The sequence below is a fragment of the Ammodytes marinus genome (assembly GCF_949987685.1).
Source record: "Ammodytes marinus genome assembly, chromosome: 15".
Lineage (NCBI taxonomy): Eukaryota > Metazoa > Chordata > Actinopteri > Uranoscopiformes > Ammodytidae > Ammodytes > Ammodytes marinus.
The window spans coordinates 28,286,523-28,313,260 of NC_137219.1; the positions used below are offsets into that span (position 1 = coordinate 28,286,523).

At 41.1% G+C, this 26,738-nt stretch overlaps 1 protein-coding gene across 3 annotated transcripts in view; it reads left to right on the forward strand.

The window, feature by feature from the left end:
* The first annotated feature begins 14,542 nt into the window (after nucleotides 1-14,542).
* Nucleotides 14,543-26,738, forward strand: part of dapp1 (dual adaptor of phosphotyrosine and 3-phosphoinositides) — a 33,321-nt gene continuing 21,125 nt past the window's right edge. For all 3 annotated transcript variants that reach the window (XR_013845223.1, XM_080042060.1, XM_080042061.1), the window contains exons 1-3: nucleotides 14,543-14,626; nucleotides 22,500-22,622; nucleotides 25,739-25,872. Coding sequence is in view for 2 of the 3 variants with exons in the window: in XM_080042060.1 (XP_079898186.1) it covers nucleotides 14,568-14,626; nucleotides 22,500-22,622; nucleotides 25,739-25,872 (316 nt within the window). In the remaining variant the exon portion in view is untranslated. The remainder of the gene's footprint in view (nucleotides 14,627-22,499; nucleotides 22,623-25,738; nucleotides 25,873-26,738) is intronic.

Here is a 26,738-nt window from a genome sequence, read left to right on the forward strand (position 1 = left end):
TTCGAACACACTAAATTTAGCTTTATTAAACATCAGATCCTTGGCAGGTAAAACATTTTTAATTAATGATCTTATTACTAGGCACAATCTTAATTTTATGTTTTTAACTGAAACTTGGTTAGACCAAGATAACAGCTCAGCTGTTCTGATAGAGTCCGCCCCCCCCAAACTACACTTTCGTGAGTGAAGCCAGAGTGCATAAAAAAGGAGGGGGGGTTGCTATTCTGTTTAAAGAATCTCTACAATGCAAAAAGATGTCTTATGGAAATTTTGATTCATTTGAGTATGTGGCTCTCCAGTTAAATTCAGCCTCTAGAGCTATTTTCATTAATATCTACCGGCCACCGAAATACTGTACAATCTTTTTAGATGACCTTTCTGAGCTGCTGTCTGTAATCTGTATTGAGTTTCACTGTGTATTAATTGTTGGAGACTTAAATATTCATATCGACAAACCCGAGGACAGATGTGCGAAAGAACTGTGCTGTGTCCTTGACAACTTTGGACTAAATCAGCATGTTGACAAACCAACTCATAACAAAGGGCACACTCTGGACCTTATCATTTCCAGAGGAATGAACATTATAGTGGCAGATATAGGTCCCCTCTCAGACCATTCCTGTTTATTTTTTGAGAGTAAAATGTCTGTGCACACAACTGATCAATCAAAAGTAATCAAAAAACGGTATATTACAGAAAATACCAGTGAAACATTTATTCAAGCATTTTCTTTAATACCACCCCTCCCCTGTAACTCAGTTAATGAGCTTTTAGACAACTTTAACGGCAAAATTACAAGTGTTATAGATGCTATTGCGCCCACTAAGATGAAGGTTGTCTCTGGTAAGAAAAGATCTCCTTGGAGAAATGCCCCGCAGGTCAGAATAGAAAAAAGAGAGTGCCGTAAAGCAGAACGCAGGTGGCGAAAAACAAATCTCCAGGTTCATTATGACATCTTCAAAGAGAAACTTTGCACTTTTAACTCAGAGATGAAAAGTGCAAGGCAGTCTTTCTTTTCTGACATCACCAAAAACAACAACAATGCACGTGCCCTGTTTGCTACTGTCGACAGATTAACAAACCCTCCTGTGTCAGTAGCGTCTGAACATCTCTCCACGAGGGCTTGCAATGAATTTGCCTCCTTCTTTACTGAGAAAATTCACAAAATTAGACAAGCTGTCACTGCATCAACACAAAGTTCAACATATGTGTTATCGCTATGCCCACTTAAAATCAATCCAAATGCAATGACACAATTTTATCTGATAGACCACAAAAACCTGGAGGACATTATACAACACCTGAACTCCTCCTCCTGTTGCCTTGACATTCTTCCCACAGGCTTCTTTAAAACTGTTTTTAGCTGTATGGCCTCAGATGTTCTACAAATTGTCAACATGTCCCTTCGGACAGGTGTATTCCCACAGGCCCTGAAAACAGCAGTCATCAAGCCACTCCTAAAAAGGAACAATCTAGATACATCGCTCATGAACAATTATAGGCCCATATCTAACCTACCATTTGTAAGCAAAATCATTGAAAAAGCTGTTTATCAACAGCTAAATAACTACCTAGCAATGACGACAACACCACAGCACTGAGACTGCTCTGGTTACGGTCCTCAATGACATCCACTTAAACACAGACAGTGGCAAAAGTTCTGTTTTAGTTTTACTGGATCTCAGTGCCGCTTTTGACACAGTTGACCACAACATATTACTAGATCGATTAGCAAACTGGGTTGGACTTTCTGGAACTGTACTAAACTGGTTTGAATCCTACTTAAAGGACAGAGACTACTATGTGTCAATAGGCAATTTCACATCCGAGCGGACACATATTGAATGCGGGGTCCCCCAAGGTTCCATTCTTGGGCCTCTTCTGTTTAACATCTACATGCTCCCACTAGCTCAGATTATGAATAAGAACAAATTATGCTACCATAATTATGCAGACGACACACAAATTTACATAACCATATCACCAGGAGACTACAGTCCGATACAAGCACTGAGTAAGTGCATTGAACAAATCAATGATTGGATGTGCCAAAATTTCCTTCAATTAAACAACGACAAAACTGAAGTAATTGTCTTTGGTGCCAAAGATGAACAATTAAAAGTCAGCGCACAGCTTACATCTGTTATGCTAGAAACCACACACCAAGCCAGAAATCTTGGTGTTGTCATAGACTCCGACTTGAATTTCAAGAAACACATTAAATCAATTAATAAGTCAGCATACTACCACCTTAAAAACACATCAAGAATTAAAGGACTTATGTCTCAGCAAGATTTAGAAAAACTTGTCCATGCATTTATCTTTAGTAGACTTGACTACTGTAACAGTGTCCTTGCAGGCCTTCCAAAAAAATCTATCAGACAGCTTCAGCTAATTCAGAACGCTGCTGCTCGAGTCCTCACTAGGACCAAAAAAGTGGATCACATTACCCCAGTTCTGAGGTCTTTACACTGGCTTCCTGTCACTCAAAGAATTGATTTCAAAATACTGATGTTGGTCTATAAAGCACTAAATGGTTTAGCGCCAAAATACATTACTGATCTGCTGATACGTTATGAACCGTCCAGAGCCCTTAGGTCGTCTGGGACAGGTTTACTTACAGTCCCAAGAGTTAGGACTAAACGAGGAGAAGCAGCTACTGTATTTTTATGCACCAAGTATCTGGAACAGACTCCCAGAAAACTTGAGGTCTGCTGCAACCCTCAGTTCTTTTAAATCGTGTTGTGGAATTGTTTATTACAGTCATAATAATTATGTGTTTATATAAAGACTAATGTCATTGTGACTCTAAATAAGCATAAGTTAATCAACAAAAGTTCTGACCTGACCTTATGGTGAAGGTTCTAACCGTATGGTGAAGGTTGTTATGTTCTGATTATGTTCTGAGATACTCAAACGGTGTACGGGAATGTATGTTTTGACTGAGATGGCTCCGGAGAACTGTGTCTGCAAGATATGTTATGGTTTGGTACTGGACCCAAGAGCAGACAGAGGCAGTTGTAGGATAAAAATAAAAAGGTTAATTTAACGAGTTGGGGAAGCAGGTGGTGAGTGGGGAAGCCGGGGTGGAGAAGCAGGTGGGTATGCTGGAGAGCGAGGTCCGGGTAACTGCAAGCAGAGGAAACATAAGTAAGAATGAGCACAAAGCACAACAGGAGACGAGAGAGAGAGAGAGAGAGAGAGCGAGGTAGACAATTTCACTAGTGCCAGGTACGTTTAATTACCACTGATAGCAAGGAACGCTCTGGCACCGACTGCAGGGAAACCAGGAGTAGATAAAGGTGTGTTGATTGCAGATGCAGACCAGGTGTGGAACGGAGACGGACAGGGGGCGTGGCAGTAGGAGGAGGAGGAACACACACAGCAGCCAGCTGTGATCACCACAAGATAACTAACAATTCTCTGACTGAGGAGAATCTTGTACGTAGGCTGGAATGTTCGTGCGTAATTAGATTTCCCTATAAACTCTCTGTATGACCGCCTATCGTTGGTCATTTCACACAATCCCATTGCTTGATTGTTGTCTTGACTCATGTTTGCAAACATTAAAGATCTGTTCTATTTTTGTATTTAAACATTGTGTCACCTCGTATTAATTGACTAAATTCTCATCTTTTAAAGGTTGGTATTTCAATTCCATGACAATCGAGTCTGAAGACTTTTCTGTTTCCATTTTAACCTGTACTTCTTATTTTATTTAAATGCTTTACTTCTTTTCATTCGCTTTTAAATGTCTTCTAATGTGTTTTATGTATTTTAATCTTGCCCCTGTAAAGCACTTTAAATGGCCTTGTGTTTGAATTGTGCTATATAAATAAACTTGCCATGCCTTGTTATTTTCACATTGTATTAAATAGGATAGTTTTTCTGATCTAGTCTGTTTGCTGACATGATCTGTAAAGAAGTCCACTGGTCATGTGGTATGATAGTCAGCCTTAAGAAACACATACAGAAAACCACCTTCTTCATTAAATAATGTAAAAATAATTACTACAATAAATAAATACAAATTACCATCTCCAGTACATCAGAGTAGGAAGAAATATATCCTGAGAGCTCTGCTTAAAGGAGAATTAAGTGATTTGGTCCTTTTCAACTAACTTCCTGTGACGGCAGTTAGCAGTCCCCACCCTCGTACCTACTTCACCACCACAAGAACACACAACAATCTTCATTAGATACTGCTGTGATGGAGAACAGCGAGTCATCGTGCTGCGATGGAGAGCAGCGAGTCATCGTTCACGGGCACAGTGTGTAACAGTCGGTTTTATACTTGTGGCGCCACTAGGTGGCACCTCCCTTTGTTTGTTGTAGAATCTAATGTGAAACATGTAGAAGAAGAGCGTGTGCTTCTCTACCTTTTTCGAGTAAAGAATACAATCCACGAATGAAGTCTGTCTTTGCATTCTTTTATTTTGTAAGGAGTTGGTGTAGGCAGGAATCTCGGGCCATATTCATAACCTGCACCAATTACCATTACAAGTGGCGCCCGAACGAATAAACCTTGGACCTCTCTTCACAAGCCCGGACCGGACTGCCTTCCCCGCCCTGGAAGCCCGTGTGAGTGGAATTTATGCAGTTTCCCCGGACGTGGCCGTGCTGTTTCGAAGGCTAAAACCCAAAGCTAACTGTTGCTGTGTAGCGTACAGTGGCACGTTGTTGGAGCACCATGTGTTAGAGTTGTGCCTTCTCTTTCGTTTTCCTCTGGAATTAACGGGACGGAAGATCGTCAAGAATAACTTCACATTCAGGCTGGATAAGAGAACGTTTCAAACACTTTTCACTGTGGATGAACGGACACCAAGCTTCCCCCGGATTTCGGATCATTGCTCTTTTTCGCGGCTGGACTGGACTGTGAACCTGTGCTCCGCTCGGCTGTGATGGCGTCTGACGGCGGCCATGCTGGACGGTGTGGCTTGCGTTCGGGACATCGCCCCGGGATCGCATCGGGTTGGCCGGACGGCCGATGGACGGGGATTTGCCATGCTGACGGGCTGTATCTGAAGTAGACGGTTTGGTTGCTAAGTCAACCAGGTTAAATGTCTTACAGTTAATCTATGCAGTACTACTGTTAATTAGTTTTTGCATAGTGTTTAAATATTGTGTATCTTGCTGTTCACCGCTGGTTAGACTTACTTAAAAAAAAAGTTGTTTATGAACATGCACATATTTGACTCATGTCACCACGTTAGGTGGTCAAGGTTTGGTAAAAAGTGGTTTGTTGTTAATGGAAAAAGAATAACTGAAATGGGATGAAACTATTTACTTTTCTGCCTTTTATTTTGGGTTGTAGAATGTTTGACTGACTTATTATTTCTTGCTCTGTGAATATAATGGCTATCTATCTACGGAGTAGTGATGTATTACGAAACGTTTAGTTTAGTTAGGTTGCTTCCTCTGCTGTGTAAGGCTGAGGACAGCCGTATTATAAACAGGGGTGAATATGTAACAGTCAGTTTTATAACATGTAGCCTAGCGCCACTAGGTGTCGCCTCCTTTTGTTTTCTGTCCGCTTGTATATCAGTACGCTGAGCATTATTTCTTGCCCTGGGTTTGTAATGGCTAACTTTCCATGGAGTAATGTATTACGAAAGCTAAGTTTAGTTAGGTTGCTTCTTCTGCTGTGTACGGCTGAGGACAGCCGTATTATTAACGTAACAGTCGGTTTTATACTTGTGGCGCCACTAGGTGGCGCCTCCCTTTGTTTGTTGTAGAATCTAATGTGAAACATGTAGAAGAAGAGCGTGTGCTTCTCTACCTTTTTCGAGTAAAGAATACAATCCACGAATGAAGTCTGTCTTTGCATTCTTTTATTTTGTAAGGAGTTGGTGTAGGCAGGAATCTCGGGCCATATTCATAACCTGCACCAATTACCATTACAAGTGACCCCACCTCTATAGCACTGTCTACTGATTGGATAAAAATTTGCGATACTCAAAATTGTATCTGGCAATCCCAAGGGAAAAAAACTAATATTTAAGTATATTTTTAAAAAAGTATTCTTATATTAAAGTGTGTTTATGAGCAATATACTTTAAGTTGTGTTAAATTGAAACAACTTAAATATACTTAAAGCTGGGGTGGAGAATTTGGGGAGAAAATAGCAGATGGGATAGAGATTTGAACAGTTGACAGTCCCAACAGCGAATAATTTTATTTATTTATTTTTTTAGAATCGGAGCCTCGCTCTGATTGGTCAAAGTGTACCGCTCATGTTAATTTTGACCAATCAGAAATCATATACCCCATCTTTAAGCAGTGCTTCAACATAATTTAAGTGTATTTCTTACCTCATTTGCGTACCAAAATAGTACAGCTTATTTTGTACTTAATTATACTATTTAAGTATACTTTTGAACATATACTTCATTTATACTAAAATATACCTCAGTAAAAGGCTTTTATTCATTAAAAGTATACTACTAGATTACTATTAGTATTTTACAAATATACCAAAGGCTATATAATAGCATACTATTTATACGGGTAAATCCCATTTTTCAGATAGACCTGTTCCCATTCTCACGTTAACATCCACATATAGCAGGCTAACTATCTGGAGGAATTTAGGATTTACTTTGACATGTGGCGGGTCGGTAGGCTGGCGGTGCTGGCATAAGTACTTCTGCTCAATTTTTATTTCCCTTCAAGTAGTCAGTCTGGGTCCGCGGTATAGACCATGGACCTATTACAGTTTTTTTCGATTGCTAAACCACAGTGGGCACAACTGGAACGACAAGTGCAAAACTCCAACAACACTATGCACAGCAGCGGTTCATGTGGACCAAACTCTACATCGTTTTTCATTGCTTAAACACAAATTTCAAAACTTTACACACTTATCTCATGGCTTAACCACAGCCTGCACAACACTGTGGATTTCTAGCACTTTGTTCAAATGCTAACCCACTGTAGACCACACATTCAAAACAATGGATATCAGCCTAGTGCATTTCAAACACTGCTGATTGCAATTTCAACTGAAACACTAAGAAGGTGTCTTGTTTTAGACTTGTTAGTGAACATACTGTATACAGTATAGGGAAAGCTCAAAAATAGGAAGACAGGTTGTTGGAGGGAGAAGAGAAGCAGTGAGACTGGATGTGTGGAGGAAGACCTAGAAGACATAGAGCTGTAATTTCTGATGAAATACAGTAAGGGCAACACTGATAGACCCTGTTGTGAATCATGGTCTGAGAGAGGCAGGGTTGAGGGTGCAACGCAATCTGCAAAGGTCTAAAGTTGCATCTGTAATACAAATTTTCAAGTAACGTAAATGACAAGAATTACAGGAATTGATTTCTGAATTACAATTATAGAATATTTACACAGAAACATACTACATTTGGAAATGTTATCAATAAAATATACAGAATATGTATCTATTGAAGCAATTTCTGATTTTAATTAAGTACGGGCACTCAAGCATTGAGGGCCCGTAATTATTACTCTCCACCATACTTATTCTTCTTCTGACTTCTTCTTCTTCTTCTTATTCTGCCTCAAATTTCTAGCTGCTTCTCCTCCCACACCGTTACACGCAGACATGCAAAAATTTCACACAACGTGCGTCCCCACCCCCCGGGGTGTGCTATTATACAGTTTTTTGAATTTCCGCTAGGGGGCGCTGTTATGAAGTCCCGACTGAAAAAACTTTGAAGGCCACGCCCCGCACACCGTAACTCCGATTGACTTGAAATTTCTCACACAGGTGTATGTTAGGGTGCTCTACGAAAAAGCCTCTGGGACCATAAAAAGTCTTCTGGGAATATTTCGCGCTAATTAGCATAAACTGAAAAACAGGGTGTTATCCACGACTTTCTGCTATTTCACTGTATCAACACCAAATTTCTCGTGAAGCCCTGGGGGACTACAATAAACATACCCGTAAAAGATTAGTAGGACAACTTGAAAAACATGGCCGCCATTGACCAAAAAGTATACGCAGGGGCGGGGCTTAATAACACGTTGGCCATAACTCCTTAACCGTAGGTCCTATCATCATCAAACTTGCTGGGTATGTGCAGAAGTCATGTGGTAGCATGTCCCATCGAAGCTTATCGCGATTAACCCATAGGGGGCGCCACAAATGGGCGGGGCATAATAACACGTTGGCCCTAACGCCTTAACCATAGGTCCTATCATCATCAAACTTGCTGGGTATGTGCAGAAGTCATGTGGTAGCATGTCCTTCTAAACTTATCGAGATTAACCCATAGGGGGCGCCACAAATGGGCGGGGCTTAATAACACGTTGGCCATAACTCCTTAACCATAGGTCCTATCATCATTAAACTTGCTGGGTATGTGCAGAAGTCATGTGGTAGCATGTCCCTCTGAGCTTATCGCGATTAACCCATAGGGGGCGCCACAGGGGCGGGGCCGATCCACAAATTGGCCATAACTCTTTAACCATAGGTCCTATCATCATCAAACTTGCTGGGTATGTGCAGAAGTCATGTGGTAGCATGTCCATAGAAGCTTATCGAGGTTAACCCATAGGGGGCGCCACAAATGTCACCCGACTCCGATTGACTTGAAATTGATTACACATGTACAGCTCATGGTGCTCTACAATATAGCCTCTCAGAATTTTTTTGTAATTTCCGCTAGGGGGCGCTATAATTAAACCTAGACTGAAGAAAGTTTGAGAGGCCACGCCCTGCACACCGTAAGTCCGATTGACTTGAAATTTCTCACACGGCTGTATGATAGGGTGCTCTACAAAAAAGCCTCTTGGACCATAAAAGTCACCCTGGAAATATTTTCGGCTAATTAGCATAAAGTGAAAAACAGGGTTTTAACCACAACTTTTTCCAGTTTTACTCTATCGACACCAAATGTCTCAAGAAGCCCCGGGGGACTGTGACGCACGTCTCCGAAAAATATCAGTAGGATAGCTTGGAAAACATGGCCGCCATTCACTAAAATGTTTACGCAGGGGCGGGGCTTAATTACAAATTGGCCATAACTCGTTGACCGTAGGTCCTATCGTCGTGAAACTCGCAGGATACGTGCGGAAGACATGCGGTGGCGTGTCCCTCTAAGCTTGTAGAGGTTAACCCACAGGGGGCGCCACAAATGCGAAAACCGTCATTCGCCGACGCGATGTTTGCCGGGCCACGCCCCTTTCCCCCCGACTCCGATCGACTCGTCGTTTGTCGGACGTGCGCGGCTCGCGTCGCTCTACGGTAAAGCCTCTGGGACCGCGGGGGACGGCCGTGATTTTTTTGCTTCCCCGATTCGCGCGGGGGCGGCCCGTACTTTCCAAATCTCCGCGGGATTTCTAGTTTCTTTTTGTTATCTATAAAAATGGTTTGTTATAAAATAAACTATTTCATGTGAAAGAATTTCACTCATTCATCAAAGAAAATATAACGCGATTTGTGTGAAGTAACTCAAATTATTCAAACTGTAAAGATTAAAAGTTTGTAATTTGTATATTGGGGTTTGATGCCACTGTTAATACTCTGAGCATGTTCTGAGTGACAGTGTGTGTTATCTCAATGAGGCTGGTTCATAGTGTTTGCTGCAATGTGCCTATTTTGCAGGTGAAGTTAACTGTTCAGCTCCAGTGACTGTTGGTAGTGCAGACTGTAGTTAGAGTTTTGCATATTGAGCTACAGTTGTGCCCACTGTGGTTTAGCAATCGAAAAAAAACTGTAAGAAATGGACAGCGGATTGAAAACCGTTGGAACGTGGCGCGCATTCATTCCTATGAAAGCTGCTCATTGGCGCAGGGTAACATCCAGGAAGAATTCATTCCATTACTTCCTGGCTTTCATGGGTGCCTAACACGCCCCTAAAACATGACGCGCAGCGTACGTTTCCTGACGTTCCGGATGAAGAAAACAGTGTAACATTCTAATATGTCCATGCATTGTAAGCTAAGCGGGGACGAGCACAGTTGTATTGTTTATCGACCATGGAAGTATAAGTTACTTATCCCCGATGATTCTCTATATGTAATCTTAAAATTACACCCCATTGTTGTAAAGTAATACAGTGATTAACAAGTTCTAAACGAAGACTCCTCCTGCCATCAGAGCAGCAATATTAGCTAATGTAAGCTAAACCAGCTAGTGGGTTAGCGCTGTTTTTGTAGCATGTGCTGTAAAGTAGTGAGCAAAGTTCTTAAGTTATCTATTGAAATAAAGCAAACAAATGTTCAGTGAGCTTTTTAAAGTTTAATTATAAGACCAAATGTGTGGCTGTCAAACCAATTGCCTAATCAGAATGAGTTAGAATTAGTTTTAATACATTGTTTCCAGTGTTGGGAGTAACGCGTTACAGGAAGTAATGCATTACTGTAATGCATTACGTTTTGCTGTAACGCGGTAATGTAAGGCATTACAACAAAAAATTTGGTAATATGTAACGCGGTACATAGCTCAGAAACGCGCATTACAATGCATTTTAAACCCAACATTTACTGGTTTGTTGTTTTTATACAAATTGGCCAACACCGCGAGATTCGCAGAGGAGAAAAAAAACCCGCGCTAATGTTAACTTTGTCTTACTGCTAGAGGAGAAAAAAACTCGATTTGCTGCTACAATTGATTCCAAAGATGTGCTACTAGCTTCCGTCTCACTGCCCAAGTTTAAGCTGCGCTGGGTAAAAGAGGAAACCGGAAGAGACCACATCACTTCCCTCCTTACAACGGAGTGCCGCTCCCTTCCAACGGAGGAGCAGCTTCTGCGATCCGATTGCATGTCCCGAGTCTCGAGTCCTGATACACAGAGACATGTCGCCAAACTGAATGCGCAACTATGGAACTGTACAGTGAAGCAGCCGCCCCCTCGTTAGTTTAAGTCTACAAAGCAAGGCAAGGCAAGTTTATTTATATAGCACAATTCAGACACAAGGCCATTCAAAGTGCTTTACAGGGGCAAGATTAGAATACATAAAACACATCAGAAAACATTTAAGACAGCCGACACAGTTAATATAACCACCGCATGGACAGCGTTTAAATAAAGCCTCTAATTCTTATTATCCTTTAAGTGCTTTGATGCAAATGATGAAATCTAAACATAACGGCGGCAGTCATGGTGCGTATGGCAGCACAGTTGGCAAGCTCTCCTCAGCAAGTGCCGCAGCAAAAGCCACAGTAAGAGTTGATCTCTTTGTCGATTCATGCCTCTGACACGTCGACTCCCAACATAATGAGTTGAGGCTTTGAATTCAATGCTGGGGATGTTGAGCTATTTGGCGATTTCCCGTGCCTTTCTATAGCCTACTATAGTCTCAGCCCACCGCGTTCTCTCTCCCAGCGCAAAGACGCACGACCCAGCCGCTTCAGAGCGCACAACCAGTGTTCCACCCGAAAAAAAGAAAAGAAACAAGGTGGACACAGGCCCTTAAAGAGATCATATTATACTACTTTTCTGGTCTTAATTTCTTGTTAAAAACTGCTATAGAGCAACCTGACATGAATCACATCACAAAAAACTATGTAGATTTTCGGGACACTCTTCCTCTTACCCTAGCGAGCACAGCAGTCTTTCTCCAGTGATTGGTTACCTTCCTTCCAGCAGCGGGAGATTTTCAGGAAGGTGGGGGCATGAAGCCAGAGCTTGCCTGAGCAGCATTACCATACATGGAAACATCCGGTTACGTGACTCACGATACCCGGAAATTTGAACAAGTTCTTTCTCGACCGGCTGCCATAGTGTTTAGTGCTCTGCATTGCCACCCCAGACGGTCAGCAGGGAATACGTCGAAATGCATGTACGTAATTATTTGATACTCTAGTATGGTTAAACATGACTATAAATCATTATAACAACGTTTATAGGTCATAAAAGTCGAAAAGTATCATAGGTCCTCTTTAAAGCCACTACGAGTAACATGGCATGTTGGCGTCCCCTTTGGACACAAGCGGTAGTATTTTTACGACGCCCGCTGTTGCAAAGCTGTTTTCTAGCTCGTGCCAGGCGTGCGAGTGTGAACTGAGTAGGGAGCAATATAGTGCATCTCCGTGTGTTGAAAGTGTGAGGACTCTTCGGCTCCGTGAGAGTGGTTTTGACACTGCATCAACTAATGCTAGTCAGTGCTACACACACCTGATGAGTTGATGCAGCAGCGTCAACTAACTACTCTCTCTCACGGAGCTGAAAGATTACGTGTCCTCACAGAAAGCAAATGAACGAGAGACGGCAGTTAGTATGGATCACGATGAGGTAATGTGTTTGTGTTGTTGATGTAAATAATGACTATTTCAGATTATCTGATGATGGTGAAGCAAAGTAAACTTTGTGTTAGTACCAACCGCTCATTCATTTAGGAGTAAACACTGCAGTCTAGTTTCGCTCTCGCCCGTAGCCTATATCACTCTCCCTTTTAGCTTTTCTGCATTGCATTCTCTTTTTTTTTCTTCGATGGTTCAGCCCCGTTATCTTCTGAAAATGAAGACTTACCTGAACCAAGCAATGAACCTAATAGGACACCTGAAATAAACTTACCTGAAATATCTACCAGTGACCCCATGAAATCCCAAATGAGCTGCTTGATGAAGAAAACAACCCGTTACCTCCGGACCAAACGGAAGAGTCTGGCAGGTACCCAAAAAGACAGAGAAAGGAACCTGAACGACTTCACTACACAAAATTAGGCAATCCACTAATTTCTGTTATTCAGTCATTGTTCCAAGGTCTAAGGCTAGCAATGCTGTCACCACATCTTTAGTGGATCCAAGGTTAGATCATGTGGTGCCCTCTGGAGCAATGCCTATGTTGAATATGCCTGTGACTAACCAGCCACAACGAAGATGCATCGGGACGTGCATTCCTTCAGAAGGGGAGGATGTAACACTGCTGAAATTGGCAAACTGTCAATCAAATCCCCTGAGCCAATGGAACCTACCCCCATTCCCCAGGTGAACTGAATCAGTAATTAAGCATTCAGGCAGCAGGACACAGTTAAAACCCCAGTCCATGAGAACTTTTGGAGGAGAAACACAACAAAGGAACACAGGAGAGACACAAAACTAAACTTACCAACTCTGGAAACAAAATGTACTTACCTGGACTGTGACTGCAAACCTGGAGGAGCTGATCTGCTGATGAGGAGGACTCTTTCAACACTGAACACTGGTGAGAGCTCCAACATGGAAAGCTTAATTAACATGCTGCTCCCAAATTGAGCAGACTTATAAATCTTACCTGTCTACCTAAACAGGTCAGGCCCTATTGCCGGAGCGAGATGATGGCAAGCTAAAGGAGAAGAACAAACTCGAGTCCAATTCCCTAAAAAGGCAGGCTTCAAGCCTGGCTGCCTGGAGTGTGGTAGGATTTCCCCTGCCCAAACAAACACTGACTTCCTTGAACATTCTGCACCCACAAACGCATCTAACCTGCAGTGAATGATTTGTGTGGGATGCATTGTTTTATGTTTAGTCTAATCAATGTTTGAGTAGAACTGGGAACTGTGGATCTAAATGTATGGAGTACAGTGTGCCCATACCAAGTGTGAACATCTAAGATAATTGAATTGAATTGAAGGCCTCATTTTTATTTATGTTTGTTTATATTTCCTTGATTGAGTCAAGTGATTATTCTTTGTTTATTTGAAATACAAAACCGGTTACCAAATATCTGTGTCGTGTCTTTAATCCTCCACCAGCTCCACGAGACAAACCTACCTATTACTCTGTTACAGTTTGATTTTTCGATAACATATTATTTACAAACATATCTCAGTTAAAGTAAAATTGTGTACCCTAGGGTTACATGTATATACAGCCGCCACAGGTTGCCACCCCTTAAAATCTCCTGCCACCCTCTTGCCACCCCATGAATATTTTTCTAGATCCGCCCCTGGGTTGTATGTTCCTCTTCTGGCTCTAGCAATGTGTGGGAAGTTAAATAGTTCATAGGCAGATTCCAGTGTGTTAAGACTTGTCTATTTAGCCTCACAAAAACAAGCCTGTAAATGATATGTATTCTCTGAGAAACATTTTACATGTTAACATAATGCATTTATAAGCCACGGTCAATTTCAATGTAGAATTAACATCATGCACAGAAAAGCTAAATTTGCATCTAATATTACACTGTGCGAGATTGTTTCACGTGATCAATTCGGATGCATTATGTGTTATTGAAAATTGCACATTTTAAGGGTCATTTTGAAAATGGGAATTTCAAATGTGATATTTTTGTAGGACTAGATCTGAAAACCTTCGGGCCAACACAAGTGGAGTGGAATAAGTCAGTTGTCTGCCTTCACCGCTTTTTTTTCTAGCAGGGACTATGCATGAGACCAATTATAATAAGTATACTGTTAATGTAAGATCATTTTAGGCACTTCTGTATTGAAAATACTGTAGGCTAGTATTGATCAACATGGAGAGGAAAAAAGAGCAGCCCTGTGATCAGAGTGTGGTGGAGCCTAACTCTCTTCCTTTGCATATCTAGCTTCCTGCTTTTAGACAGACAACTTTCATATCTGTGTGTGTGTGTGTGAGAGAGAGAGAAAGCTTTCACTTTGTGTGTACGTGTGTGTGACTGCTACAGCTGCAGATAGTCGCTCAACCTCCCGCGACGATGAGTTTCTATAGCGATACGTCTACCGAGGACATGAGCGAGGAGTTGGAGACTTTAGGGTAAGACTGTTACTGTTTGAATATCTGTCGTCTGAATTAAAGGTACACTATGTCACTTTGGGGGTGTTAGTAAAGTGAAAATATTCTAAGGTATACAGGTGAAACTCATATTATTAGAATATCATGGAAAAGCTCTTTTTTTAAATCTAATTTAAAATGTGAAAGTTCCATATACAGTATTCTAGATATACAGTATTAGACATATAGTGATATATTTCAGGCATTTTTTTGTTTAACTTTTCAGGATTCCGGCTTACAGCTCATGAAATCCAGCATCTCAAAATATTAGAATATTCCATAAGGCCAATCAAAACAAATATTTTTAATACAGAAATGTCGCTCTTTTCATAAGTATTTTCATTCATCTACTCTATACTTGGTCTGGGTTCTTATTTTGCATGAATTATTGCATTAATGCAGCATGGCATGGTGACGATCAGTCTGTGGCACTGCTGAGGTGTTATGAAGCCCAGGCTGCTTTGATACTGGCCTTCAGCTTGTCTGTATTGTTGGGTCTGGTGTGTATCATCTGCCTCTTGACAATAGTCCATAGATTCTCTATGAAGTTCAGGTCAGGAGAGTTGTCTGGCCATTCATGCAGAGTAATACCATGGTCAGTCAACCAGTTACCAGTGGTTTATGGTACTGTGGACAGGTGTCAAATCTTGCTGGAAAAGGAAATGGTCATCTCCATAAAGCTTGTCAGCAGACAGAAGCATGAAGTGCTCTAAAATCTTCTGGTTGATGGCTGTGGTGACTCTGGACTTGATAACACAGTGGACCAACAGCAGCAGATGACATGATACCTCAAATCATCACTGATCCAAATGAAATGTTGTTCCCACAGTCTAGAGGAAGAGTGGAGGGGCACACAATCCAAGTTGCTTGATGACCAGTGTCAAGTTACAACAGTCAGTGATGATTTGAGGCACCATGTCATCTGCTGGTGTTGGTCCACTGTGTTATCAAGTCCAAAGTCAACACAGCCATCAATCAGGAGATTTTAGTGCACTTCATGCTTGCGTTTGTTGATTAGCTTTATGAAGATGCTGATTTCCTTTTTCCAGCAAGACTTGACACCTGTCCACAGTGCCAAAACCACTAGTAACTGGTTGACTGACCATGGTATTACTGTGATTGATTGGCCAGACAACTCTCCTGACCTGAAACCCATAGATAATCTAGGGAGTACTGTCAAGAGGCAGATGATACACACCAGACCCAACAATACAGACGAGCTGAAGGCCACTATCAAAGCAACATGGGCTTCCATGACACCTCAGCAGTGCCACAGGCTGACTGCATCCATGCCACGCCGCATTGAGGCAAGAATTCATGCAAAAGGGGCCAAAACCTAGTACTGAGTACATAGGCATGATTATACTTTATAGAGGGCCGACATTTCTGTATTGAAAATCCTTTTTGATTTCATATAATATTCTAATTTTATGAATTTCGTAAGCTGTAAACTATAATCATCAAAATTATAAAAAATAAAGGCTTGAAATATCTCACTTCGCAGTTCGCACGCAATGAGTCTATATAATATATTAGTTTCACCTTTTAAGTTGAATTACTGAAATAAATGAACTTTTGCATGATATTCTAATTTTTTGAGTTTCACTGCATTCTCATAACTAAATAAACACTTTCCTCACAGGACAATGTGATCCCTGGAACACTGTTTGAAGTTAGAAAGCTTCCTGAAAAGTTACTGTTTCACTGTTGTTTACAGAAGCAGGGCCCGCATTTTGTTTTACGAACATATTCTAGTCTTAATTTTGGTTCCAGGCTCCTCAAAATAATTGATGTTGATAAAATGATTCAATACTAAGAATTAAATGCAGAGAGAATATGTTTTGTAAACTAACTGCAAATGTAAACAAATCCCCATCCATTAAACCTGGATAGTGCACCTTTAAGTTCTGTCTCAGTGCACCAATTGTCATGGCTCAAGATTTTGATTTTAGAATAGGCTTATACTGTTTGCAATACAGTCCTACAAGTATAATTTAGAAGAGGAACTTGTTTTTTTTAACCGAAACTGGTTCCGTGTGCAGCTGTTACATGTGATTTGCATATAAGTAATCCTGGAGGTGAAGTAGCTTAAGTGTGTGTGTGTGTGCATTGAGCTCTGCTTTTGGATTGATCATTTCATTTTTTGCATTAACACACAGAACATCCACATAATAACTTATTTGTCTATAATCATCTGGTTCTGTTCACTGACTCCAACGTGTAAACTATCTGTAGTTTTGATAATAACTGCTATGCCACATGTCAACAACATGTGGTGTGATGTACAGCTCCGGATGTTCAGTGTCTCTCGTTGTACTATGTATAGGCATATGTTTAAGTAAAATTAACATTTAGATTTTATAATATAAACTACTGACAACATTTCTACAAAATATAAAATAAAAACATTGTCATTTAGAGCATTTTCAACAAGTAATGTAAAAATAAAGATTTAAGAAAAATCCAGACTGGTCTTTTAATTTTTTCCGGGGCTGTATGTGTTCATAGCAGGTCTGCATAAATATAGAATATATGGAAGTTTCACTTTTTGGATGGACTACACCAGGGGCCTCATTTATAAAGCTTGCGGCGCACAAAAACCTTGCGTAGACGGGCAGAAATGTGCGGCAAAATGTGCGGTAGCACATGTTCGTATTTATAAAAACATTCTTTGCGGAGAAGTGTGCGTATTCCTACGCCAACTTTCGACCATGCGTAGAGCTACGCAAGGTTTTCCTGACTCGGGGAATCAGCGACACTCAATGGCAACACCACGAAAAAAAGCTCAGTCATCAGAAAAACACATACAAATGACTGTGAAGTGCTTGGCACCCAATATATTTAGTCAATAAAATTTATAAGCTTACCTATAGTTGCGAATATAGGCTACTGTAGTCTATGGCTTGCAGTTGGGATGTAGGTTGAATTACTTATCAAGTAGCCTAGGTCTACATGTTTTGGTTATATTTTATACGTTGAATCTTAAAGCGCTACTCTATAATAATATCCTATACGTCGGGAGGTGTTACCGTGAGTGGCCAGCGGGAGAGCAAATTTTAAGCGGCGTGTAAAAAGTAGTTTTGTACAAAGTTAAGCCCAACAGATATTAATTAAAACTGTATATTTCGTTAAATAAAATCATGTTATGAATTTAGCAAATCATTACACGCATCTCTTTCCCATAACAATTCACCCTGGAAGATTAAACTATAATCTGACGTTGTTGGAAATGTGTGGATCTCACAGGAGATAAACAATGCTCTCGAATAGAATAGGGTATAGGCATTATTTCCCTTGTCACACCATATTTTAAATAGGCCTACATATAGTACTGCGCTAATACGTGATATTTCATACAGTACAAAGTTGGGCGAAACTGCTTTACAAAGACTATATCGACTGTGCCAATCATGATATGTGATAAGCGCGCGTGTGTGTGTGCGCCAGTTACTGCAGCACATGCACGTCACAGGAAGTTAAGAGATGATATTGTGTTCAAAGTATTTTTTTTCTGGCAAACTTTAAAGCTTTTAAAGAGGTGTCAACTGCATGGCATCTTCATCAGTCAAATTTGCTTCATTTTCTGGTTCAAAATTGTAATTTGATTTTCTACTAAAAACTGTTTTCATGGTGTAGTGCCGATAAACACCCCTTTCTATTTCTCATAGTGCCATTGCTCAATCTCCTCTGTTCAGTCTAGGGGTGTGGCTTATCACAGGTGGAGGTAGTTCAGCAGTTAGGTTGGTAATGGGGGGGGTGTGGCTTCTCCCCTTATGGCGCAATAAAGACCCTTTCCCACCGCTGCACGGTAACCGCTCCTTACCGGAGGGATTCCACTGCTGAGCCCGGCGTTTTTAAAAGCGGCTGCTGCCACAGCTGAACAGTGTTTTACTTTTCTCTCCTCAATGAGATGGTGATATTCACTAGAGCTGCAACGAATAATCGACGAATCGATTATTAATCGATTATTAAAATAATCGCCAACTATTTTGATAATCGATTAATCGTGTCGAGTAATTTTTTAATAAAAAAATTCCAAATTCTCTGATTTCAGCTTCTCTAATGTGAATATTTTCTGGTTTCTTTAATCCTATTATGACAGTAAACTGAAATATCTGTGTGTTTTGGACATAACAATACATTTGAGGACGTCAACATGGGCTTTGGAAAATTGATCAACATTTTTCACCATTTTACCGACCAAAACACTAATCGATTAATAATCGACAGATTAATCGATTATCAAAATAATCGTTAGTTGTAGCACTAATATTCACCATTCTTCTGTATTCACGCAAATTTCATATATGCAAGGGATGATGTTAAAGTTAGTCTCTTCAGAGCCTACTGTACCCGGTTTTACACAGCTCACCTCTGGTGAAAATATAGAACAGCAAAACTGAAAAAGTTACAGGTAGCGTATAACGATGCATTTAGGATCCTCCTTAAGCTTCCTAGATGGACAAGTGCTAGCTCTTCGTTTGTGACTAGTAATGTCTCCACCTTTCATGCTGTGTTGAGGAATTTAATGTATAAATGTATGTGTCGACTCCTAGAGTCAAAAAACAAACTAATAATTGCACTCACTGACACTAAACAGAGTGATACAAGGTTCTCCTCTGGGTTGTGGAAACATTGGAATCGTTGCTTGTATGTATTTTAATTTGTGTTGACTTGTATTTGCATTGTCTTTTTATATGGAACTTTGAGTCCGGAATAAAGTATTCATTCATATTCAAGTCAAGATTGTATGATGAACATAAAGCAGCCTGTTTCTTTTGCTGCTTTCTCTTGTAGAGACATGAATCTAATGGCATCGCTGTTCGCCCCGTTCCTTCCAGCAAACACTAAAGTGAAACCTAGACCTTATCCACAAAGTAGACATTTAAACCAAACCAAATTGAATAACTAATCCACTTATTAACAAAACAAATGTTAACAATACGAGTAGATATTTAACAGCAGCGACAAAGGGTTGTAAACAAAAGTTGTTTCCATGGTTACCGCACGGCGTTTCCTCGTGGAGCCTCCTATCTCCACCGGTCCATGTCGAGTGCACAGACAGTCTCCTCCCGTCTGAAAACGCCTTTAGATGACTTAACTTTTAATGCCCTCAGTTCATTCTAGAGCTAGCATCCAGTCTGCCCTGCGCATATGAGGCTAAAACTTGCCCAATAAACCACTCGGCCGAGTACGTGGGTACAAAATAAAGTATTAAAAAGGCACTTCCGGTTTAACGGGAATTCCCGGGATCTCCCGGGAGGAGGCTCTTTTTTCCCGTGATTTGAAAACGGTCAATTCCGGGAATTTTCAGCAACCCTAATTAGGAAGGATTTTTACCTGCTCCGCCATTGTAGGCGCATACACACTCACCTATCTGTTGCTCTGGCGTGCACCGGCAGTGAGACCATGGAGTGTATATACTATGGTTGCGTTCCGAATCGCATACTCTTTCTTTTTTCTATTCTACATACTACATCCGACGATAAAAATAATCTAGTTAGGATGCAGTAGGCATACTATTGGGACATACTTTTCTCTCTTATTTCATCATAACATTGCGCCTTGATCTTGCCTCTTGCTTTTATATCCGTCGCATCCCCGTTTGTTTTCATATGGAGGCTTCGCCGATGTTACGTCACTTCACGTGCGCACTGGATGGTGGGTCAGAATCGCCCAAATAGGATGCACTTTTCAACACTAACAATCTTGGCCGCATGAAGTAGGACATCCGGGTACTTCTAACCATCCTAAATCTGGCCACAAGAATCGGGACATCCTAAATCTTTTTTCTACATACTATATAGTAGAAAGTATGCGATTCGGAACGCAACCTATATATGAGTGAGACGAGTGACGGTTTGTAGCGTTCTCTCTTCTGATTGGATAAAACATCGGAATACTACAACATTTTAATTGGGCTATTACTGCAAATCAGAATGACTTGGAGACCTGTGATATGACGTCCGCACTCTGTTGAAGTGATTGCTGTAGGAATATGGAGTGATATAACACATATATTAACACAAATAAACCGCTCACTTCACCTTTAATTCAGGATGTTTCCTAGAAATGGGCATTAGCAGAATTTATTCAAGACAAAGGGCAGTGAAAATATGATTGTTTTAAAAAAAAGTTGTCATGTGCCTCACTTTACCCCAGCTGTGGGGTAAACTGATCCACTTGCTTTTTCCACTCTGAAACTACCATAACAACACAAATTGTAACAGTTAGAATCCTGACAGCTAGCTTGAAAACCAAATATTACAAAACTAATGTCTTACTAGTAACATAATCATGGGGTTTGGACAATTAAGCAAAACATTAGATAGAACAAGTTAGATTAAAACACAGTCTGGGAGTCAGAACACAGGACCCTTAGAGCCAGCTAGTGTCTGGGGGTCAGAGCAAAGGACAATCCGAACCAGCTAGAACAGCCTAGGACTCAGAACACAGGACTAGACCCAGCTGTCTTTTTCTTTAACTTTTGAGTCTTTTTTTCTGCATTTGGTTTATTGGGATCATTCATTGAGTAAAGACATATTTCTACAGTCTATTGATGTTAAAGGTCACTCTCTTGTCCCCCACATACATACGTGCCAAACCATGCCCTTGCTGACACCCCTTCAACCATCAACCCCCACCTCCAGCCCACATTGTCTTTTCAAACTAGTCTCCTTGCTACCTAAAATTTAATGGATTCATTAAAATAGGGCACAGCCACTGTCTCACTTTACCCCACAGCATTTGTCTCACTTTACCCCACTGCCACAATTTGAGAAAAACACTACCTCTCAGCAATTCAGGCTAATCTTCAGTTATCATCACATGGTTTCACATGTTGATAGACGTTTTTCTACCTGAATCAATTTGATTAGGCACAACAATCGATTAAGTTGACAGCAAGAAAATTTACTTTTACATGAAATAAAGACATTTTGTGAAAAAAACATGCTTACAACATCACCATGAGGTCCTCTCTTTCATGGCCAAGGGGAAATGAGAGGGGCTTGAAAAAATATATCTCACATGACCAAAAATGTGTTCTGTGTCCTAGATACAGGGGGTGTCTCACATTACCCGATGCCTCACATTCCCCCGTCCTCCCCTATACAGTATATTCAATATTTTTGAAATGTCGAACACTTTAACATTGAACTAATAAATGGTAGAGCCGTGTTGTTTAGGTCCGGATACTCAGTTTGCAACGATGCCTTGTACTCCCGCCTTACGCCGGGCGTCTGCCGCCGACAGTTTCAACACGGGGAAAGCTGAGCTGTTGGGCAATATCTATGCACGCTCACGTGGGCGGCAACCGCTTCTTGGTCCAACTGCCGGGGTTGTAACCGCCACGTTCCTTCCGCCATTCCCTCATTGAAATGAATGGAGGCGGCGAGTTGCTAAGCGGCGGTGGGAAAGGGCCCCAAGGGGAGAGAAATCTGATTTTATTTTTTTATTTTTCTCAAGTATCTTTTATTGAGCAATTTAATTTCACATACATTCCACTTGCTATACATTCAGGGCTCATTTTTTGTTGCCACCATTACAAGACAGTGGTTTTTGAACACAGGTTTTCAGAAAGGTGGAGCTGGGGAAAAGGAGAGAGGGTTGTTTTTTGTCTATACACATATTCATGTTGAAAAAACCATGAAGAAAATGCATTTAGCAAAATAGGTGACCTTTATTAATGTTATTTTGACCAGACTTTGAGTAGCATCTTAAAGTCGTATTTATTATCATGTTTCCTCTAAAGAAGTTTATTTTTTTCCTACAAGAAATAGATTGAATTAAAATGTCTTGTGCCTTCACCACAGTATTGACTTCCAGGTCATTTCCTCTTCTTGTTTTGTTGAAGGTGGTACCACTATGACCTGTCGCGCCACACTGCAGAGGCTCTGCTCCTGTCCAATGGGACAGATGGAAGTTATCTTCTTAGAAACAGTAATGGGGGAGTGGGCTGCTTCGCCCTGTCTGTAAGGTCAGTCTGGACACAAGATGAAATGAAACAAATCAAATCAAATCAGTTTTATTTGTATAGCCCAATATCACAAATAGACATTTGCCTCAGTGGTCTTTACATTCCATACAATATTATACAATATGATACAGTATGACACCCTGCCCTTACACCCTTAGCTCGGCTGAGAAAAAACTCCCAGTAAAAAACCCTTTACCGGGATTAAAAAAAATGTTTGAAGAAATCTCAGGGAGAGTCGACAAAGTAAGGGATCCCTCTCCCAGGACGGACATGCTGCAATAGATGTCATAAGTAGAGAAAATCACTAAGAAAATTGATCATTGACCAGATGTTTACATGGTAATACTAAAGTAAAGAGCGAATAGTGTGGATGCAGGAAGACTTCAGATGCTGCCAGAGGGGGAGCCGGATCCACACCGTCTCGTTTCACCAGGGAAAACTAAGGTTTCCATCGCCAGGATTACATCCTACGCCTCCAGGCGGCGTCCTTAACCACTGCAACATCTTCTGCGTTGATGATCCATTCTCAGCTGCTGCCAGAGGGGGGGACCAGATCCACACCGTCTCGTCACCACCAGGGAAAAACTGGAAGGGGACAAACAGACAACCAATGAGCGAAGCAAAAATGAATTTAAAGATTTAAAGATTGAACAAGCATGCGAGTAGAAAGAGTACTATCCTGATGGAGGGTGAATCAGTGCTGGTGTGAGGCAACAGCAGGCAGGGAGGGTCCGTTCCTAGGACGGCTGATTCCGCACAGAACTCAGAGTCAGTCATGTAGCATGGAGAGTGCTTGGTAAGGCCCCCAAGTGGCACCGGGTAAGCAGTCTTCCGTACACCACATTTCCCATGTCCGCCTGTCGGACGGGGATTCGGTGCTGGGCTCCTCCCTCTTTGCTCGCCGCTACTGAGGGAATCCTGGTTAGTTTATTTTCCTCCGCTTAGTAATGTGCTTGAATTTAGCGAGTTTTCTCATCTGATCTGACACACTTTGGTTCTAGTCAGTTAGAGTGATCTGACCATATAGATCTATTGTAACACTAGTGTAAGAACTCAGCATTCAACCTACTTCTAAGTACGTAGTTCAACAACTGCTAAAGTAAGTTATCTAGCAAAAGGCAGGGCCACCCTTTACCAAGGGCCCAGCTCCTTGAGGGGCCCTTGGTAAACTTTATTTTGACCCAAAATATGGGCACTTAAACTGAAGACATTTTATTTATTGTTACGCGAGTAGAATATATCCTATTTCATCTTGAAACCTAAACATAGTATGAGTCATTTTCCTCTTTGTACCTTCTACAATCAACGTCAAAAGGTCAGCCAAACAAGTGTCTATTGTTATGTACGGTGCCATGCCTATGGGTTTAATGTGTCTTAAACCCATAGGCCTCGCATATTTGACTTCAACTTATGCCTCGTTTCCACCGAGTAGAGCGGGTCGGAGCGGTTCGGTCCGGTTATTTTGGCTTTTCATGTGTCAAAAGTTGGGAAGGGTACGGATATAAGCGAGCCTAACCGCTCTTAACCGCTCCTATTTTCGGTACTCCTCCGTTGGGGTACCAGCCGCCTGAAAGGGTGCCGAAAAGGTGGAGCTACACACTGCCGTCCGTTGATTGGTCAAAAGAATAATTTCCGCCGATTAGTCACCTCGGCAAGAGTGAGTAGAGTGTTGTGTTTTGGCGAAAAATGTTAGCGCAGCACCCTTTTATTGTGGGGTGTTTTTCCTCGTCATTAAATTAATCAGTGGGCTACACTGTGTCCCACTGCTACGATGTCACGTAGCTGCCGCAGCCAGCGCTGTTCGCTCACTGTCTCTGTCGGCTTGTACAGAGCCGTCTCTGTATTTACTGGCGTTATACGCTCACAACACAGGGGAAATTAATAGGGTTGGCCCGAATTATTCGAATATTCGAATACTCATTCGGAAAATTAGTATTCGGAGTTTAAATTAGTATTCGGAGCTTCGTTTTTTTTTTTTTTTTTTTTTTATATATTTTTTTTTTTCAAATTTTTTTTTTTGCAAGAAGCTAGTACTGCAATATAATGTCATCAAATAATTTTATATTTGGATATAAAAGTTAGTAATATTGTAGTAGTAGTAGTAGTAGTATTGCTCATTTAGGAGGATATTACATCACTAAGTGTCATAGCGCATCCATTACTTCACCTCCGAGCGCGTAAATCTTCAACAAAATATGCAGATACTGTCAAAATCGGTTCCAGGGAGTATATAGGGATTATTAACGTTTGAAAAAAAAAATATATATATATATATATACAGTATATATATTTTTTTTTTTTTTTTTTTTTTTATGTTGTTTTTGATGGTGTGTTTTTCTGGAACGAATATTCGCTCGGAAAAACCAACGAATATTCGAAGCCTGAAAAATGGTATTCGGGCCAGCCCTAGAAATTAATAAAGAAGTGGCTGGTTTGACCAAGCATAAACGAGAGACCGCTGGCTTGAACACAGTTGTTCCACAGCCAGATAGTTTGACCCATATTCTACCAGTAAGGGTATGGTCGGCAGTGGAAACACCACCGAGATTCTTAAAAGTGAGCTGTCCCGCTCCGAGCCGCTCCGCTCCGACCCGACCCGCTCTACTCGGTGGAAACGAGGCATTATACTATGAAGCCAGTTTTTGAGGTTAAGCTTGCATTGTGTACAGTGTTGTTTGTCATTTTTCTGTGAACTTCTTATTTGACAAGATAGTTAGTTTCTCCAAAAATACATGTAGGCCTATTTGTTTATGTAGGTGTGAGTGCATGCACACACATTGATACGAAACCCATTGACTGGACCTTTTCAGGGGCCCAGACATTTGTGTGGGCAGGCCATGTAGCGCTGCATCAGGTAGGCCTATTGAAAATGTAAAAGTAAACCCACCTGCAGTTTGCATTATATGCCTGATCAGTGTACGTGCTGATAAAAGCCAGCATGTCATTATAAGCAACCATTACCACGACAGCAAACAATCTAATACATATTATATATCTTCTTTCAAGCTGCATCTCCATTATACAATTCACCTCACAAGCCACACTATAGAAAGTTGGACTTCAGTGACGTTGTAAGTGTAACACTAAATATAGTTTGTTTGTCATTGAACACACAGGGCTAAGGATTCTGTCAAGCATTTTCACGTGACACGCAGAGACAACATCTACGTGTTTGGCTTTAACCAGTTTTCAACCCTTCAAGACTTTGTCAACCACTTTGCTAACCAGCCACTGCTAGGCAGTGACACAGGTATGGAAAGGTTCATATCTCTACTAACAAGCTTTATATTCATTATTCATACATATACAGGTATGTCACTATATGCCATCAATATAACAACATATTTCTCTGCTGGCTCTCCCCCTTTGTTGAATCCATCTGGTTTGATATCGGCCATTTAAAGGCATACTAAACTATTGTAATCCAAAGTTGACTGGAGATCACTAAGTATGCCTTTAATCGGCTGTCAGCTTTTTAATGCTGACACATATCCATATGGGCCTTTAAAAATCCACCATGGTCCAACTGTAGGTTAACCAGATGAGATGAGATGCTCAGTGAATGTCCAGCAGCAGTAGCGCTCTGGGCCGTGCTCATCCCACACCAGTTTGTTTTGTTTCTATTCAGGATGCTTTCTATCGGTCCACTAGAAGAGCTCAACAGAGTTTCAATGGAACTTTACTTAAATTGCACAGCCATCTGTACTAAAAGGTAGCCTGGAAATCCAGACCCATATCTGGAACGATAGAGGGCCTGGCCACGATCAATAGACCTTTCCAACTCAAGGGGCGGCTCATACGCGTGCATTTCAAATGCAACTGCACGCAATTGGATAGCACTACAACCAATCAGAGCAATGAACAAGGTGACATATTAAGCCCTGTTCGTTTAGCAAACAGCAGGTTAACTGTCTGTTCAATTAAACTTTTGCCGTTGTCGGTCGGCAAAACAGAACATTCCTCTTACTTGCTAATGAAAGATTTGAGTGCTGTCTTCCAAATCGCTAAGTGTCGAGGCGAAAGCCGTCTCAAACTCAAACAACATATCCACCACAGCCATCTCTGTTTACTATCACAGCTTCAGCGCTGCACTGTCGTCATCCGGTTACGTATGCC